This window comes from Ursus arctos, unplaced genomic scaffold, assembly GCF_023065955.2.
Source record: "Ursus arctos isolate Adak ecotype North America unplaced genomic scaffold, UrsArc2.0 scaffold_14, whole genome shotgun sequence".
Lineage (NCBI taxonomy): Eukaryota > Metazoa > Chordata > Mammalia > Carnivora > Ursidae > Ursus > Ursus arctos.
In genome coordinates, this window is record NW_026622808.1 from 27,468,437 (window position 1) to 27,486,286 (window position 17,850).

The 17,850-nt window shown below is 59.8% G+C and overlaps 2 protein-coding genes across 3 annotated transcripts; one reads left to right on the plus strand and one right to left on the minus strand.

Moving 5' to 3' along the window:
* Nucleotides 1-2,218: 2,218 nt before the first annotated feature.
* OCEL1 (occludin/ELL domain containing 1) lies at nt 2,219-4,443 on the plus strand. Its single transcript, XM_026500463.3, has 6 exons — nt 2,219-2,324; nt 2,682-2,858; nt 2,988-3,187; nt 3,405-3,570; nt 3,808-3,861; nt 4,044-4,443. Exons 1-6 carry the CDS (start codon nt 2,256-2,258, stop codon nt 4,164-4,166), a joined length of 789 nt encoding a protein of 262 aa, XP_026356248.1. The 5' UTR covers nt 2,219-2,255; the 3' UTR covers nt 4,167-4,443.
* Nucleotides 4,444-6,976: 2,533 nt separating this feature from the next.
* On the minus strand, nt 6,977-17,148 carry NR2F6 (nuclear receptor subfamily 2 group F member 6). 2 transcript variants are annotated; one of them, XM_026500465.4, is made up of 5 exons: nt 16,596-17,148; nt 12,876-12,970; nt 9,063-9,647; nt 8,597-8,624; nt 6,977-7,712 (listed from the first exon to the last, which is right to left on the minus strand). In XM_026500465.4, the coding sequence occupies exons 1-5, from the start codon at nt 16,880-16,882 to the stop codon at nt 7,394-7,396; spliced, it is 1,314 nt and encodes a 437-aa protein (XP_026356250.1). In that variant the 5' UTR covers nt 16,883-17,148; the 3' UTR covers nt 6,977-7,393. The 2 variants fall into 2 exon arrangements, with proteins under 2 accessions (XP_026356250.1, XP_026356251.1); XM_026500466.4 differs by lacking the exon at nt 8,597-8,624 and having other exon boundaries at nt 16,596-17,146.
* Nucleotides 17,149-17,850: the final 702 nt, after the last annotated feature.

Below are 17,850 nucleotides of genomic sequence, written 5' to 3' on the forward strand. Positions count from 1 at the left end.
CGTCCACTGTGTCCAGCGCTGCCCTTCGGGCTGGGCAGCAGTATGGGAGGGTCTTTGAAGGTTCCTGAGAGCCACAGAAAACACATGAGCAGGAGAGGAAGGTCAGTCTGGAAGGCGTAGTGACGCAGCAAACTCCCCCTCCAGTTCCCCGCTGGTACCTACCCCGCACCGGAAAAGGCCAGGCCCCAAGAAGCCGCAGGAGCCCCCAGGCTGGTAGAGTCAGAGCCAAACACTGCCTTCAGCCCTGTGCGGTTCGGGTGAGGCTGGAGGGTGGGGGAGAAACGGGGCTGTGTCTGGAGGCCAGCCTGGAGGAGGGAGCATCAGGGCTGGGCCTTCCGGAGACTGAAGGTGATAATTCAGAGACAGGATTTAGTCCAGCCATGACCTGAGCTCTCAGGAAACTAGAGTCTTTGCCAGATCATTCAACAAACACATGAGGGTCTGTGGAAACTGCCCTGCCAAGGTCATAGCCTGATCATTTCAGATGAGAACTGCGTGGGCACTACTCCAGAACTGGGACCCTGGAAGAGGTTGTAGAGTGAGAGTCCCAGGAGAACCATTGGTCTTGGGCTCTGCTCGCCCTCACATCAGATGTCAAAGGCGAAGCCTATGAAGGGGGGTGACCAAGGGAGCTCAGTGAGGGAGGCTGGGCAGGTGACAGGTGCACAAGGGTGTTTGTCCCAGACCCGTGGGAGTGTGAGTGGGCACTATGGGGACAGGCGTGGAAGTGCCCACGTGGACCCCCGTCAACATAGGTGCAAAAACACCAAGTAAAACTTTTCATAAGCTCTAATGGCAACTTTTAAAACATAGATCTTAAGGGGCACCTGGCTGGCTCAGTCAGTAGAGCATGCAACTCTTGATCTCTGGGTTGTAAATTCGAGCCCTACTTTGGGTATAGAGATTACTTAAAATCTTTGAAGAAAAAAAAAAAGTAGATCTTCAGAAGGCTCACACTTAAGATGGAGAAATGGTTCAATAGGAAGTTTGTTAATAGCCACATTAATGCATCAGGAAACAAAATCATAGAGTGAAATGGTACTTTGTACGGTTCAGTATCCATTACTCAACATCTCTCAATAAACAATAAGCCAAGATAGATATTTTCCTCATTTAACTGCAAAATCTCAAGCCAAAGACAGCATTGAATTTAATGAACAAATACTGGCAATCCCGCCATCAAAGAGAGGAAGGTGGAGGGGTGCCCACAGTTGACCCAACTCCCTCAAAGACTGAACATTGTCTGGAAGTGCTGGTCAATACAACAGACAAGAAAGAAGAGATTAGATTAAGAAATGAGAAAAAAGGCAAAGTTATTTGCAGATGATACGACTACCTATATGAAAAACCCAAACTAACTAAAAAAAGCTCTTTCAACAAGAGAATTCAGTAAAACAGCAAGGGATTTAATATATATTTAGTTTCCTACATGGGGGGAAAAAAAGCCTGCAAAATGTATTGGACCATCTCACCTATAACAGTAAAAGAAAATACACTGTTTCACTGCTTGGTTAAACTACATCCTTGGCATACAAAGAGCTCCCAAAAATCAACAAGAAAAAAAAAAGGTGCAGGAAAAGAAAGACAAATAGTTTCTGAACTTTTTCTCTCACCAGATTAATCAAGACTTAAAACTTTGAAGATAGACTTGTGAGAAACCGGAATAGACCTGGAGTAACAAAAGTTGTGGGGAAACCAGTGTTTCTCTCACAGCTGGCCAGGGTATAATGATCTAGTGATTCAAGAAATGTTTTTTAAAATTTAATTGTTGAGTAAATAAATAAGTACAAGTTTGCCAAAAGCACTGTTTTTCAGGCCAAAAAAACCTGCGGGTCAGAGAAGGTGAATCACCGGCTCCAAACACACAACAAACAGGTCTGGTCTTGTTGGACTCGAACCTGCGCTTCAAAACTGGATCCAGGGGCGCCTGGGTGGCTCAGTCAAGCCTCTACCTTGGGCTCAGGTCGGGATCCCAGGGTCGTGGGATGGAGCCCCGCATTGGGCTGCCTGCTCAGCAGGAAGCCTGCTTCTCCCGCTCCCTCTCCCTCTCCCCCTGCGTGTGTTCCCTCTCTCGCTGTCTCTGTCTCTCTCTGTGTCAAATAAATAAAATCTTTAAAAAAACAAAAAACACAAAAGTGGATCCACTTCCCTTAAGGCTGGGTCCCGCCCCCTCACCGCCAACCCCGCCCGATCTCCCTAGGCCCCGCCTCGCCCTGTGGAACGACCCCACCAGTTGGGTTCAGCCTTTGAAGTTAATGCACAACCTAGACTCGGGCACTTCTCCCGCAGCGGACCCAGGCTCGGAGACCCGGACGCTGGGACAGGTAACCCCGGACGGGAGCGGTCCCTGCGGCCCGCGGCTGGGGCGGAGGTCCCGGGGGACTTCTCGGGGGCGGTGTCCGTGGGCTTCACGCGCCCTAGCGGGCGAGGCTGCAGCAGCGCGGGGGTTAACTAGAGGCGGGCCTACCCAGGATACGCGGTGGCGTCAGGGGCGTCGCGCCTTTCCGGGTTACGCAGCCAGGGGCGGGCTGCTCGGTGAGCCAATCGAGTGCATCTATGCAAATAGCGACGGAGCTCGCGCTCCCGCCCGTCGGTGGAGAGCTGGCCCCTCGGGGGTCCGCCTCCCGGTGCGTCCTGCAGCCTTCTCCGCCTCCAGGCGCGCCCTTCTCTGGTGCCCGCAGGCCGCTCGCCGACCACCCCCCCCGCGCGGGGGCCATGGCGCCCCCCGCAGGACCCGCCCGCCGCCCCGGGGACGCCCGAGCCGTGCCTCCCTGAAGCCGATGCCCACCCGGGAGTCCCCCCAGACCCGCGGCTACCGGGGGGACCTACAGACCCGCCCGCCTGGCCCTGGGCCCCCGGTGAGTCTGAACGGGAGGAGGGTCCCCAGGCCGAGCCTAGGCAAAAGATTCATTCCCCCCCAGTTTGAAGGATTCTGGCTTCCCCATCCCCTGGTTAACTCCAAACCATGATTCCTGCGGCATCCGCAGCGATTGGTGCCTCCAGGCCCGAAAAACAGCGCCCCCCGCGCCCTGTGCGAGCGTCAAGCAGGAGCGCACAGGCCAAGGCCCAAGAAGATTGTATTTGAGGATGAGCTGCCCTCCCGGGCCCTTTTGAGCACCAAGAAGCCTATTGAAGCCATCCCCACGGGGCATATGCCAAGGCCTCACCCAGTGCCCGACTATGAGCTGTGAGTGTCCCCCGCGTTGTTCCTGATGCCTGAGAACAGGGAAGGGGCACTGAGGCTGGGGCTTTGACAAATGAGTAAGAGTTTACTAAATAGTAGAAAGAGAAAAGGGGCGTTTGGGGCAGGGAGTCCAACATGGGCAAAGAAGAACAAATTAAACTGATTGGGGGAAAGGGATGGGTTCTTTCCACTCACACTCTGCCCCACTTTAACCCCGCAGTAAGTACCCACAAGTGAGCAGTGAGAGGGAACGGAGCCGCTATGCTGCGGTGTTCCAGGACCAGTACACAGAGTTCTTGGAGCTCCAGCAGGAGGTGGGCTCTGCACTGGCAAAGCTCCAGCAGCTGGAGGCCTTGCTGAACTCACTGCCCAGGCCCCGAAGCCAGGTCAGCCCCAGCAGAAACCCTTGCCCCACAGACCTTCCCTGGAGTGGATTCTGGCCTCTGGGTCCAAGTCTCTGGGCCCCATCCGCCTCTAGGCTGGGTGGGCACCACAGCATAGGACCAAGGTCAGCCCTTGAAGTCCTCACTAGACGGGTCACTTTGTCTATCTGAGCCTCAGTTTCCCCATCCCTCCTTGGGTTCAGCATTCTCTGAGCCCCCCACCCCCTTCTCCACTTGCAGAAGGAAGCCCAGTTTGCCGCCCGTGTCTGGAGGGAATTTGAGAAGAAGCAGATGGTGAGTCATGTTCCCTGAGCCCCACAGGCTGGCCTTTGCACCCCGACCCTCCCATGAGGCTCAGTGTGCCCAGTTTCAAGGAAAGAAAACTGAGGCCCAGAGAGAAAGAGGCAAAGGGTGGAGCCGCGGAGGGCCAAAGGCCAAAGTACCACAAGGACTTCCCTGGGTCTTGCCCTGCCTAGGACCCCAGCTTCCTGGACAAGCAGGCTCGCTGCCACTACCTGAAGGGCAAACTGAGGCACCTCAAGATGCAGATCCAGAAGTTCAATGAGCAAGGAGACTGCGAGGGCTCTGTGTACTTCTGAGTGCCCTGGCAGACGGGCAGAGGGACACCCCGAGGTGGCGGTCCCACCCTGCCCTCACTCCTCTTCCTACCTCCCGGCTTTAGCTCCTGCTTTTACCCCCTATCAGGGTAGCCTTGGCAGATGCCTCGGCCTTTGAGACCCAGCTCTGATGGCGCCTCCTCCAGGAAGCCGCCCCAGAACCTCCTCAGGGACCAGCGGCTCTGAGCCCAGATCTCAGCCCATCCCCTGGAAGCAGGTCTTGCCTCCATCTCAGTGTAATAAACACTTATGAAATGCCTACTGTGTGCAGCTGCTTCACACTCCTGAGTTCACTCAACTGTCACCAAAAAATTGTTCTTCCATTTTCCAGAGTTAAAAATCGAAATTCCAGGAAAGGGACTTACCCAAGCTGGGTGTGAACTCTTGTCTGACTCTCCACCCAGAGCCTCACGTGGCCTTCTGGTGGGAAGCTGAGGGGCCAACATCCAGCATTACTTGCTCAGCCAGGCTTGGGCTGGGGGAGCTCCAGGAGCCAAAAATTTCCAGTAACTGGGGCGCCTGGGTGGCTCAGTTGGTTGAGCGTCCGTCCAATTTCGGCTCAGGTCATGGTCTCAGGGGTCATGTGATCAAGTCTTGCCTCGGGCACCAGGCTCAGTGGAGTCAGCTTCTCCCTCTTCCTCTCCATCTGCCTCTCCCCCTGCTCTCCCCCCACCCCCATCTCTTTCTCTGAAATAATTAAATAAATCTTTTTTTAAAAAGTTTCCAGTAACAGAGGCAGGACTGGCAGAGGACCCTCCCTAGTCTTGGTTAGTAGGCATCCTACAAAATTCATGGGGCAGAATGCTGGGGACCTCCTGAAGGGGGCATACTCAGCCCAGGAGCCCTGCTGGAATCCCTGATGCCAACCCAGAGACGTGAGCCCTTAAAAAGCCCCTCTTCTCCCCAGGCCCTGCAGGCTGAACGGTGATTGACACCAGGCACCATGGGAGCACAGCTCTTGTGCCTGGCCCTGGGGGAGAATCCCGTGGCGCCCGCCCCATGCCAGGCCCTAGGTAGGGTGGGTGGGGCAGTGGTAGGGCCAGGCTGCCTGTGGGGGGCCGTGTGACAGTGGACCAGCAGCTGCTCTGACTTTTATTTTTATTATTTTTTAAAGATTTTATCAGAGAGAGAGTGTGAGAGAGAAAACATGAGTGGGAGGGAGGGGCAGAGAGAGAGAGAACAGACTCCTTGCTGAGCGCAGAGCCTGACTCGGGGCTCGATCTCAGGACGCTGAGATCATGACCTGAGCTGAAGGCAGAGCCTTAAGCTTAACCAACTGAGCCACTGAGGCGCCCCCCCCCCTTTACTTTTAGCCTCCCAGGGGAGCTCTAGGGGATGGGAGGGAAGGCAGTGTCAGCCACCAAATCATAGAGTCCTCAGTCCCAGGATCGGTCCTCCTGGGGCCTCTGTCCTCAGGGAAGATGGACCCGGGCCTAGTGTGATGGAACAGCAACAGAGGGCCGGATGGCAGTCTCAACCACAGAACCTTAAAAGGCTTTTTGCCAGAAGAGCCATCTGGGTCGGGTTGTCTAGGAGTTGTGTAGTCAGGCTTCAACAGACAGTTACGTCTGGCCTGGGGTCTGGACAGCAGGACAGACAGAATGGTCTCACTCAGTTCTCAGATGTCCTGTGAATCTAATAGGTCATCGCTCTCCAGCCCAGTATCCTCTCCAGCCCATTCCTACTTCAGTCCCTTTGGGGACAGAGTATACCCACGAGACCCCCGTTCATTCCCCAGGAAATGGATTCAAACACCCCGTCTTCCCACTCAGGTCTCTTCCAAGATGGGACGTGAAGGAGGCTGGGTACTCATGGGGAGCGTTTTGGAGGAGGTTTAAGGGCTGAGCACAGGCCCAGCCTGCAGAGCGAGACCTGAGTTCTTCCCGGTTATCACAGGGGCATCTTTGGTGGACGGCTTGTCTTGCTGGCCTGCCCCCAGCATCCAGGCTCTTTCTACCCGCCCTCTAGAGCCACAGTCCTGACAATCAGTCCTACGGGCACCTTTCCCGCCAGAGCTGGGCCACAAGCCTCTGAGGCCAGGATGGCAAGGTCCCGTGCATCACCCCACATCAACTTAATTAAGTCCCCAGTGCGGTTTGTCCTTCGATAGCCCGCCTTCCAGATGCCAATCTCCGAAACGAGAGGTTTTTTTAGTTACATGTGGGAAGAAACCAAACTCAGGCTCAGGCTCAGGCACAAAAGGGTAAATCTGGGATCATGGAACTGAAGCTCCTAATGGTTTCAGATGTGGCTTGATCCAGGGGCTCCAAAGGCATCCTGGGAAGTTGGTCTTCCTCTTTTGGCTCTGCTTTCAATTACATCCTGTTTCCACTCCCTGCCATCGAGTCTCAGTGGCCAGCTCTGGGCCACACACCCTCCCTGAACCGATTGCTGTGGCCAGGGGAATGGAGGGCTCCGTCTGGGTTGCGATCACGTGGTGGAACTACCGCGAATGTTTCTCCTGAGGACACAGGGGCCCAGACACCGTGATTAAGGGCTGATCAAAGGAAACAATAAGGTATTTGGTCCAGGGCCTGTGTGAATCTATGAGGCCCACCCGCACAGGCCAGAGCTTGAAACCGAGCCATCAGTAGGACTCAGTTCCTACGGACTCACTAGCTGACCGTAGGATCGCCTCCCTGCCCCCAGCTGCTTCCCCACAAAACTGTCCCACAAAAACAGCAAGTAGGGCTGTTGTTAGGTTGTGGGTTTTCCAGATGGCTGGGAGTGGGTAGCCGTGGTGGGGTGCCCCCCATTCTGCCCTCCTCTCACAAAGATGATGGAGGCCACACAGGTAGGAAACATCTTTATTATTGGCCTTGATTCATTCATCATGTAGTGTCCAACGTGGATTACGTGTCCAGAGGATCTGCCTGGCACATACGACCCCTGCCTCTTGAGTCCAAACACCAGGCCTCTGTCCATCACACAAGGGAAGCCAACCCCACCGGCTTAAAAGTTCATGCTTGGGGTGCTGAGCTTCCGGCTGTCCCAGGAACGGACCCTCGGTCCCTCCCCCCTCTATTCTGGCCAGGAGTTCTGGGGAGGCCGAGGCCGGAGCTTGGACAAGCACTCTCTTTTTGGTTTCGTGATCATTTAAAAAACAGAGGAGACAAACATTTCACAGTCTTTAAAAAATAGGAGTCTGAGGAGAGAAGCCAAGGTCCTCCACTTGGGGGCCCCGCGTGGGGCCGAAGCATCCGTGTCCCTTAAGGTCTGCAGACCCAGCCACAGCGCAGCCAACCCTGCGAAGTCACTGGCCTGAGCCGTAGGGCCAGTTGAAGGTACTTCCTGACAGCAGCATGTCTCGGATCAGCGTCTCGATGGGTGTCTTGCCCACCAGGCGCATGAAGAACAGCTGGGAGATGAGGGAGGCTGGGACGGCGCGCAGGGCGGGAAGCCGCAGCAGCAGCCGCCCAAAGCGCTGGGGCTGGGACGGGTACTGAGCCCGCACGTACTCTGTGAGGGCCACCTGCGCCTTCTCCTGCAGGCTTTCCACGTGTGCTGGGTCTGAGAGGCCACAGGCATCTGGGGAGATAAGGGCAAGGTCAATCAAGTGGGAAGTGGCAGGAGGCCACGAGGCCCCAGGGGTGACTGGAGGGCACCACTTGGGGTTGGGGGTAATGGGGGGGGCATTCAGGTGGGAAATGGAGGCCTGAGGCACAAATGGGGCATCTCAGGCAGTGCCAGACCATAAGAGAGGCTCAGGTGGCCTCAACTGAGGCCCGTGACACAGGAGTGTGGACAGTGGCGTCTCAAGGACAGAGGAGCCCCGACTGAGGCCTTTGGCAGGGTGACAAGTTCTAATCAAGCTCAAGGGGAAGAGGAGCTAGGGAGGGGACTTGGGAAGGCCAGGCCCAGAGGGAGTATTCAGACAGCGTGGCCTAGGGTGTCAGTGAATGTGACAGCATCTAAATTGGGGACCCATGAAGGGTAAGGTAGAGAAAGAATCTTCTGGGGGAAGAAAGGGCAAAGCCATATTTATCAAATGAAAGCCACCTCTCAGAGTGGCCTGGGTCTGGTTCGTGCATGCCTGACCCCACGAAAACACCTAGTGGGATCCAGAACCTTTCAGCGTGTAGAACCAGTTGGGCCACCAGTCTCTGGAGTAAGGTAGGGCTTTCGGTGGCTAGATGGTTAACTAATGACAAGGAAGGTACTGGGACAGCCCCGCCCTAGCCCCGCCCACAACGGGAAGGACTCCAAGACACGCCCCTGCCCGATCCCACGCCTAATCCCACGCGGCCCTGGCTGCCAGGAGGCCGCCTTGGGGGACAGTTTGGGCGCCCCGGGTCAGACGTCTGAGGGCCCAGGAATCAGGGAGTGGAAAGCGCAGGGCAGGCCAGAGCCAGGTGTCAGGGTATCCGGGCTTGGCAGCCCTCCGTATCTGCACCGTACGCAGGAAGAACCACCTGATTCGGCAGATGAGGGTCAGAGGTGCTGGGGAGGACAAAGATCAGGGACTGAGGACCAGGCGTCCGGGACCTCCCTCCCTCATCCCCCCACCCTCAATCTGCTCATGGGGACGAAGAGCAACTTGATGAGGGGGTGGGGAGGGGGGTCTCAGGGAGCCTGGGAATCAGGCAGAGAGGCTGTTAGGGGCCGAGTCACAGGTCCAGGCCCAGCTCCAGGTCTGGAGAGCCGGGGTCAGGGTTCTTAGGGACACCTGGGATCAGGAGGTGGGGGCATCAGGGTGTCACACGCCTGTATCTCCTCCACTGTCCCCCCATCAGTGCTCAGGCACGTGCAGGGCCCCAGGTCCGCCCGGCTGAGGGTCAGGGAGTGGAAGACTGTGGGGGCCGGGGTCAGGGTCCAGGTCGCCCCCCACCGCGCACCCCCCCCCCCACCCCCAAACCCGAGCGCATCTCAGCATCTCACCAGGCGTGAAGAGCGCGATGGCCTTGAGGCAGCCGTACTCGGCCGAGTCGACCTGCAGGCGGCCCAGCTTGTCCACCTGCTCCTGGAAGGCGCGCACCTGGTCCATGAAGGCCACGGCGCGCTCGGCGGCCATGGGCGCGGCATGCAGGCCGGCGGCGGCCAGCAGCGGCGCCGTGTGCAGGGGCAGCGCCGCCTGCGCCGCATTCAGCACGAAGAGCTCGCTCCAGCTGAGGCGCAGTAGCGCCACCTGGTCGGCCACGGGCAGCTCGGGGAAGAAGGGCGCGTGGCGCGCCCACTCCACGGTGCTGAAGAGCAGCCGCGCCGCCAGCTCGCACACGTTGTCGATGCCCAGCACGGCGCCCGCCGCGCCGCCCCCCGCGCCGAACGCGCCCGCCGCGCCCGCGCCGAAGCGCCCGGCCGCCGCGGGGTAGGGCTCGGCGCGTAGCAGCTGCGCGATCAGCTCCGACACCGGCTGCCCCGGGAAGAGGTCTCCGCCCGCGGCCGCCAGCGCCGAGCCCGGGGGACTACCCGAGGAGGCGGCCACGGCGCCTGGCAGCGAGTGCGGGATGCGGCCGCGCTGCACCGCTGCGGGGATTGAATGGGGATGGGAAGGAGGGAAAGGAAGGGGGCAGGAGCGGAGGGAGGGGAGAGAGGGCCCCCCACCCCGCCGCCGCCGGGAATCGGGCGGGGAGCGGGGAGGGGGCCGGGGGATGGGGAAGGCGGCGTGACGAATATGGGTACGGGAAAGGGATTGCGGGACATAGGGAGACCAGACAGGGGAGAGGGAGGTGGCAGGAAGAGAAAGGACAGGGAGGGAAGGAACGAGGGGAAAAGTGGGTAACCAGGGTCATGGGGGGCAGGTGGAGAGGAAGAAAGGGGGAAAGATAAAGTCATCAGAGGGTCACTCAGCCCCTCCCCTCAAAGGCTCCCCACACCCAGCCTTTCCCTGGACCTCCCACCCCAGCCCATAGGTGCACAGCTTGAATGGGAGGCCAGGGGCCAGGGGGGCCTGCCGGCCCCACCCTTCTCTGCCCTGTGCCCTCAGCCTAAGGCCATGTCCAGCCACCACTGCCACCCCCACTGCTTGCAGAGGAGCATGGGTGGTGGGACGCCTGGCCCCCTCCCTCTGGACGATGTGAGCTCCACTCAGCTGCCTGTGAGCTCCACTCAGCCTCCGTGGAGGCTTGACCTGTCAATCATGCCCCCATCTGTCAATCATGGGGGTCCCAGAACTGACAACGCAGCCAGGGAGGGGCCACCTTCATACTACTTGGGACCCCTGGCCAGCGTATCCTTAAAGCAAATGATCTCTCCTACAGAGAAGGGATCTTTCCTCCAGCTCCCAGCCTCACCCCACCCCCAGGTCATGGCTCCCAAGGGCAGGTCTCCTCTGTCTGCAGTGACCGGTGCTAGGAGTGGAGTCCCAGCCAATAGTAGGTGCTCAATAAACATTAACTGCCATCAGTAGCCTTGCTGTTAAGGGGAGAGGGGAGCACCCACGGCTGGCTTCAGCCAGTGTCCCCAGGATTCAGGTGAATGGGAAGCAGGAAACTGAGGCACAAAGAGAAGGAGCGGTAGCCACATGCTCACCTGACCTGTGCCACGGTGGGGGGGGGGGGGGGGGCGGAGGGGCAGACTGGGCTGAGAGCCAGACAGAAACTACCTAATGATCTTTAATGAGTCGGCATGCCCTGCCTCATCTCCCTGTCTCATCTCCGTGAACTCCTGGTCAACCGGCCAGGGAATGAATGGCGAACAGAATGTGTGTGGGAGCCAGGGGCTAGTAGAGCTGAGCAGGGAAGTGGGAGCTTGGGTTCGAGGCTCCACAGAATTTCTATGTCTCAGGATCAACTGTCAAATGGGTGTAGCTGGATAAGGCCAGAAAGTGGATCCCAGCTCAACCCCCTGGCCCCCAGAGGGGAGGGACCTCTTCCTTCAGGCCCTTTGCTCACTCAGTTCTAAACCTCATCCCCACCATTCATCCATCACCCAGCCCTGTTCCTATCTCAGAGCCTTTGCACTCACTGTTCCTGCTTCCTGAGTACCCCTTCCCCAGCTCTTCCTCTTTATTCAGCCCAAACTGTGTGGGTTCAAGTCCCAACCCAACTCTACCGCTCTCCGACCCTGGCAAACGCTTCACCTCCCTGCTCTCTGTGCTCAGTTTCCCCATCTGTAAGATGCACAGGGTAATGACAGTGACGATACCAATCACTAAATTTATGAGAATCTAACTTGCATAGAACAGCACTAGGCATATAGCAAGGGCTAAACGGGTAGTAATTCAAGCCAAGAAACATGTACTAAGCACCTTCAATGTTCTATGCCCTGGACAGGCACTGAGGCTAGGTCAGAAAACAAGACAAGCACAAGTCCCTGCCCCAGGGAGTGGACATTCTGGTGGGGGAGCAAGTAAATTACAGAGCACGGTAGATAGTGCAAAATAAAGGGGAATGGTGGAGAATAATCAGGAGGACCTCTCTGAGGAGGTGTTCTTTGTGCAAATCTTAGAGGAGGTAAGGGGCACCTGGGTGGCTCAGTTGGTTAAGCATCCAACTCTTGATTTCGGCTCAGGTCATGATCTCAGGGTTGTGAGATGGAGCCCTCCATCAGGCTCTGCGCTGGGCGTGGAACCTGCTTAAGATTCTCTCTCCCTCTCCTGCTGCCCTTCCCCTCACCTCTTAAAAAAAAAAAAAAAAAAAAAAGAGGTAGGGAAGCCATGCTGGTATCTGGGGTAAGAGTGCTCCAAGCAGTGGGAACAGCCTGTGCAAAGGCCCTGAGGTAGGACTGTGCTTGGGGCATGAGCTGTGATTACGATTTTCTTCCCACTCTGAAGACTCTGGAGATCTAAAGCCCTGATCTGAAGCCCTGATTTGACGTACATCAGAACTTCAGGTCAAATGGACAAGTAGAGGCAAAATCCAGGTTGGGCAAGTAAGTCATCCCCAAACTTAAAAGGACCAAAGAGAGTAATCAGACAGTCTTAAGGGAAAGACTGAGCAGCGACTGCCAGCTTCTTTCACAGAGGCCAGCAGAGAAAACACCACCTTTAGAGCAGGGGAGACTCGAGAGGCAGGGAAGAGCTGCCAACCTGCCCCATGACAGTCCTGTCGGAGACAGGAAGCCCAGCCTGGGGTTCTCATCCAGTGAGCCAGATCCTGTTCCCAAGCCCACCATGCTCCATGTGGAAGCCTCTGGGTTCCAACGCAATTCTAAGAGTGCTTGGCCCAGTTCTGGGCCCAGCCACCCGGCATGAGTGCACACAAGTCCCCAGGGCAGAGACAAGGGGCTGGGCCTCCCTCTGGCTCCCGGTGCCCAGGGGCAGGCGGAAGGGTAAGCTGCCCTTTGACTTAATCGGGCAAGTTCCTGCCTTGGACAAACATAAAGCATGGGGTGGAGGATGGAAGAAAGCAATCAAAACAAAACAAAACAAAAATACATCCTTGTTCAGACAGCGTTGGCCAGACTAGGGGCACGGGGGTCACCGAGGTGTCAGGGCCAAGGAACCTGACTCTGAAGCCAAGGGGCCCGGAGAAGAGGGGCTGGGGAGCACAACAGCCCCACCGGGGGCCTGAATCAGGGTGTCGCCTGCGTCCCCGGCTCTGCCGCAGCCACCAGGTGACTGTGCTAATTGGATTCCTCCAGCCCATGGCCAGACTGAGGCCCACGAGATCGTGGGATCGGTGGTAACAAGGTTAGCAGGCGCCAGACCCCACTGTCCACGGCTCCCAGACCCCCGAGCTGGGCGGTGAAGGCAAAGGCCAGGGCTGCGTTTTCACCCTCGGGCCACCCCCCCAACCCCCGGCGGGTACTCACCCTCCTTCCTCATGCCCACCCGGAAGCACTTCTTCAGGCGGCAGTACTGGCACTGGTTCCGGTGATGCTGGTCGATCTGGCAGTCACGGTTGGACCTAGAGGCAGGCAGGGGGTCACCATGACACCCACGTCCTGCTCCCGGTGCCACCCTATACACCACCTCTGAAGGCTGCACCTGAGAAACGTCAGTGCCCCCCACCCCGGGCTGGGCAGGTATCCCCGAGGGGCACAGGGGCTAAGTCTGCAAGGAGGCAAAGGGCAACTGGAGTGGGTGGTGACGAAGGGAGTCTACAGCGAAGTAGATTAGCACGCCTGGGAGGGTATGTTGGAACTGGGTTTTGAAGGATGAATAGAAGTTCCCCCAGAGCAGAGAGGCAATTCCAGGCAGAGAGCGCGAGGAGAGCTTTTAAGGTTGGAAACGTGAAAATACGAAAGCCTCAACAGTTTCATTTTATTTGGCTACTGAGGGGCAAACGGGTGGGGTCTTCATCCCAAGGGCAATGTGAGAACAGCAAAGGTCCATGGTCAGGTCACTGGGCTTTGGGGATTAACAAAGACACTAGGGGCCAGGCTAGGGCCAGTCCTCTATGGGCACAGTAGGACCCCAGTATTATCACCCTGCACAAGACTACCACCAATGAATGAATGAATGAATGAACCCTGTTGCTCCCTTTAAGACCCCATACCCAGGTCCCCTCCTCTGGGGAAGACCTTCCAACTCCTAACTGAACCTAAGAAGCTTCCTCTGGGTGGCCCTCAGGGATCATGGCCTCTTCCAGGGATGGGACAGGGGGCCCTGCCCGGCAAGAGAGTGAGCTCCCCATCCAGGGTCAGTCCCAAGCAGGAAGGTTCAGGCCCTTGTCCTTCAAATTTCTCCAGTACTTCTTCGCCTTGGCCCCTATCCCTGTGCTCCCTCGGTGTCTCTCTACCCTGGGCTCCAGGCTCTCCAAGTCCCAGATCTGGGGCAGACACCCCTGGGGTACCCTCTTGGTGCCCAGAGACAGTCACAGAGTAAAACGAACGCTCGATGAAGTTAAAAATCAAACACATCTCAGACGCACTCAGCCCCAGCTCTGGGGTGGCCACTTCTCCACCGAGACTCAGTTTCCTCATCTGGAAATAGGAGGCCAGATGCCAGCTCTATATGGGATGCACCGGGTCTGGAGGAATCTGGGGGGCTTTGGGGAGGGCATCAGGACCCAAGCCCAAGCTGGGGGGTACTCAATGGCAGGTTCAGGAGAGCTGAGGTCCTGGGGGGCTCTCCAAGTGCCCAGGTCCCATGGCACCAGCCTTTAAGCCCAGGCCTCTGTCCCCTGCCTGGCCTGAGCCCCCAGGAAGAGGCCCTGCTAGGGTGGAGGGAGCTCAGGCAGAACCAGAACAAAGCCCAGCAGGCAGGCAGGGGGAGGGTCCTGGGCAGCCGGGTGGAAACAGCCAGGCCTGGGGCGGGCAGGCAGGCAGGCAGGGACCCAGCTCAGGGCCCCTGACCCCGGGGGAGGTCCTGAACCTTCTGCCTCAACTTCCCCAGCTGTGGAGTTGGGACAGATCTCCTGTCCCTCCAGATGGAGAAACAGTAAGTTCCACCTGTTATCCCACCTAAAGAGCACATGCTTTGCCCAAACCCGTGGCCCAACTCAGCCTCCTTCCGAGGCTTCTGGCCTCTGGTCCAATTTGATCCCTCCCCTCCCTTGCTCACATACCCTCCTTGGCTCCCTGTCATCCTCAGTCCAGCACTTCTGATCCAATAGGCTCTAAGTTCTCCCATGCCTGGGTGGTCTCATCTTACAACACTGCTCCCCTAACCTGCCACTAAGTGTTTGCCTGGGCCACGCTCTCTTCAGGAGTGCCCTTCACTTCCTCTACCTGCCAAACCCCTCCTGCTTTAAGGCCTACCTCCCACGGGCCTCCTCCAGGCAGCCCTCCCTGAACTTCAGGCACAGCCCCTTGCTCTCTCCTGGGACTCCAGACCCATCCCTCCCTCTGGCCCAGCCTAGACTCCACAGGCAGGAAGAATCTGTGTCTCACTGTGCCTCTTCCAGACAGAGAGAGCTGGGATCAGAGCTGGGGTCTCTCTGAGGGGCAGGCATCGAACCTCTCAGGCTAGGCCCTGAGGGGACCTTGCTAAACCAATCTGAGGCTCAGAGAGGGGCAGCAACTTCACCAGGTCACACAGTGCAGAGCTTCTGGAGAACCTGCAAGCCCCGAACAACGCCCCCCTCCCCTGTCTTATAGCTCCCTGCTCCCACCTTCCGAGAGCCCCTGGGACCCCAGAGCCACCTAAGCTCCTCCCTTGCCCTCCCCAAAGACTCGGCCAGAGAGCAGGCAGTCACTCCAGCAACAAGAATGAGGCCAAAGTCTGGTGGCCCAGTTAGCACTGGAGGGAGTAAGGCAGCTCACACACACACACACACACACACACACACACACACACAGAGCTACCCCAGACAAGGCCCTGACCGCAGACCTGGGGCCAAACTCCAGCCTCTGGTGCCTGGGGCCCCGCCCTATGGCCTCACCAACAAGCCCTCCATCAGCTGCCCTCTCCCTGAGGACACCCTGACCAGGACTCAGCTGCTCCCCTCTTCCCAACCCCAGTTCCCCTTGCTAAGCCCCAGCTGGGGCAGGGTCTCTCCCTGGGTGCCCCAGGGCAGCGCCAGGACCACTCTGGGCCTCAGTTTTGCCTATCTGGAAAATGGGACTCTCCATACTGGCTCTGCAGAGCCTACACATGTTCCTGTTGGGGTGCAGGATAGGAGCTTGTCAGTGGAGCGAAAGGACACTCAAGGAAGAGTGGTGGGAAAGGGGACCCTGGGCTAGACACCCAACCCCAGCACCAGCCAGAGAAACTAGCAAGGCCACACCCTGTCAGCGGGGACTCCAACCTCGGAGGGCCCAGGGCTCCTTCTTGGAAACATTCACCCCCACCCTGTCAGAGATGACCGAAGTTTCAGGGATTTTCCAGGAGCCCCATGTCTGCACCCACTCCTGGTGGGGGGAGGGTTGGAGCAGCCGAGGTGTGGTCAAATCCAGCCGCCCTCCCAGCCCTCCAGCGGCGGTTTCCAGTGACCCAAGGCCCAGGGTGAGCACAGGGTGGGGGGAGTTCCCCCCTGATGGGCAAGCCCAGCTCCCCCCACAGCAGGGCTACCCATGCGAAAGAGGCCGGAGGCCGCCCGGTGCCACCCCTGCCTCGCTCCCGCCGCCGCCGCCGCCGCCTCGGTGGCCAGGGCGACTTTGGAAGTGATATTTGACCCCAAGGGCGCGCCGTATCGATCCGCGCGGCCGCAGACAATGGCCCCTGGACGCTGCGAGCTCCACAGTCCAAGTTCCACGTTCGATTCCCGCAGGATCCCCTGCGCGCCGAGATCCCCAAGAGAAGGGATGCCCTGGGGTTAGGACCCCACCCCTGACAGCACCCCCCGACCCCTCCCCGTGCGGGGATGACCCCTCTTCGGAGAAAAGGGAGGGAGAGAGAAGGAGCAAGGAACTGGGGCGGAAGCCGCAAGGGACCACCTGACGGGGGGACCTGCATCGATACAGCGCCGACTGTATACACAATCCCAGGAATGTTATGGAGGGGGGGAGAGGGGGCTGTGCCCCTATCTCAGAGGGGGGAGTGGAGGCCCGGGGAAGGTCAGCGCCAGGCCCAAGGTGACCGAGCAGGTCAGAGGCCCGGCCCAACCCGGGGCCCGGTGCACAGCGGCCGTGCGCTGATAGGGGGCTCACCGGCAGGTGTAGCTGAGGTTGCGGCGGATGCTCCGCTTGAAGAAGCTCTTGCAGCCCTCGCAGGTGAAGACGCCGTAGTGCTTGCCGCTCGACTTGTCCCCGCACACCACGCAGTCCACCTGCAGCCCCGGCCGCTCTTCGTCGCCCGGCTCAGCGTCGCTGGCGGCGCCCGGGGGTGAGGCCGAGTCTTCCTCGGCCGCGCGCGGGTAGCCGCCCGCCTTGTCCACGCCGTTCGTGTCGCCGCCGCCGCTGCCGGGGCCGCCCCAGCCGCCGGTCACCATGGCCATAGCCCCAGGGCAGCGGGGCCGGGGCGCCCCCTCCGTGCTCCTCCCTCCGGGCACCCCTCTCGGCCCGGGGGGGCCCTACCCGGCACGCATCCGGGCCCGGCGCGCGGGGGGCACCGGCTGCACCCCCCAAAAAAGTTTTGCAGCAACTTCCTGCGGCCGGTCCGCGCGCCCGGGCAGAACTGGTCGGGCCGGTTCCAGGCCAACTTTCCCACGCGTGCGCGGGGCCGGGCCTGGGGGCGGGGGGGGGGGGGCGCTAGAGGCGCGAGCCGGGGGCCCCGGGGACTCGCGCCCCGCCGCCCTGGGGCCCCGGCGGGGGCGCGCGGGCCATGGCCCGGCCCAGGCTGCGCAGGGGGCGCCCTCTGGCCTGGCCGCCGCTTGGCCGGGGGCTGCGGCCAACTTAGCGGGCCGCCATCCGAGCGCGGGAGGCCGGGGGGAAAGTTTGGCCGCAAGTTACGCGGCCGCCCGCGGCGCGGGGGAGGGGCGGCAGGCGCGCGCTGGGGCCGGTCGCCGCGCCCCCTGGCTCCCCCGGGCCCCCAGGCGGCCGCTCGGGGCCTGCAAGGCTGCGGGCCGGCGCTTCCCGAGCTGCCGCCCCCTCTGCGGCCGCGCCTGCCCGGCCTGGGCCTGCGCCTGGGCCCGAGCCTCGCTCTCGCCGCCGCCGCCGACCCCGCGCGCCGGCCTCGCGCTGCGGCCGGTTTGACACACAACGTTCCATTCGCGGGGCGGGCGGGGGGCGGGGGCGGGGGCAGGGGCGCGCGCCGCGGGCTGGGGGCGGGCGCTCGTTGCCCCGGCGACGGCCACCCTTATAAGGGCATGGGTGGCCTCGCTCGGCGCCCGGCGCCCGGGCCGGCGGGAGGGGCGAAGGCGGAGCACGGGGCCGCTCGGCCTGACCCTCCCCCCCCTTCCCCCCCTGCCCCCGCCCTCGCCCGACTCCAGCCTTAACCCCTGCCGGGCCGCGACGGGAGCCTTCG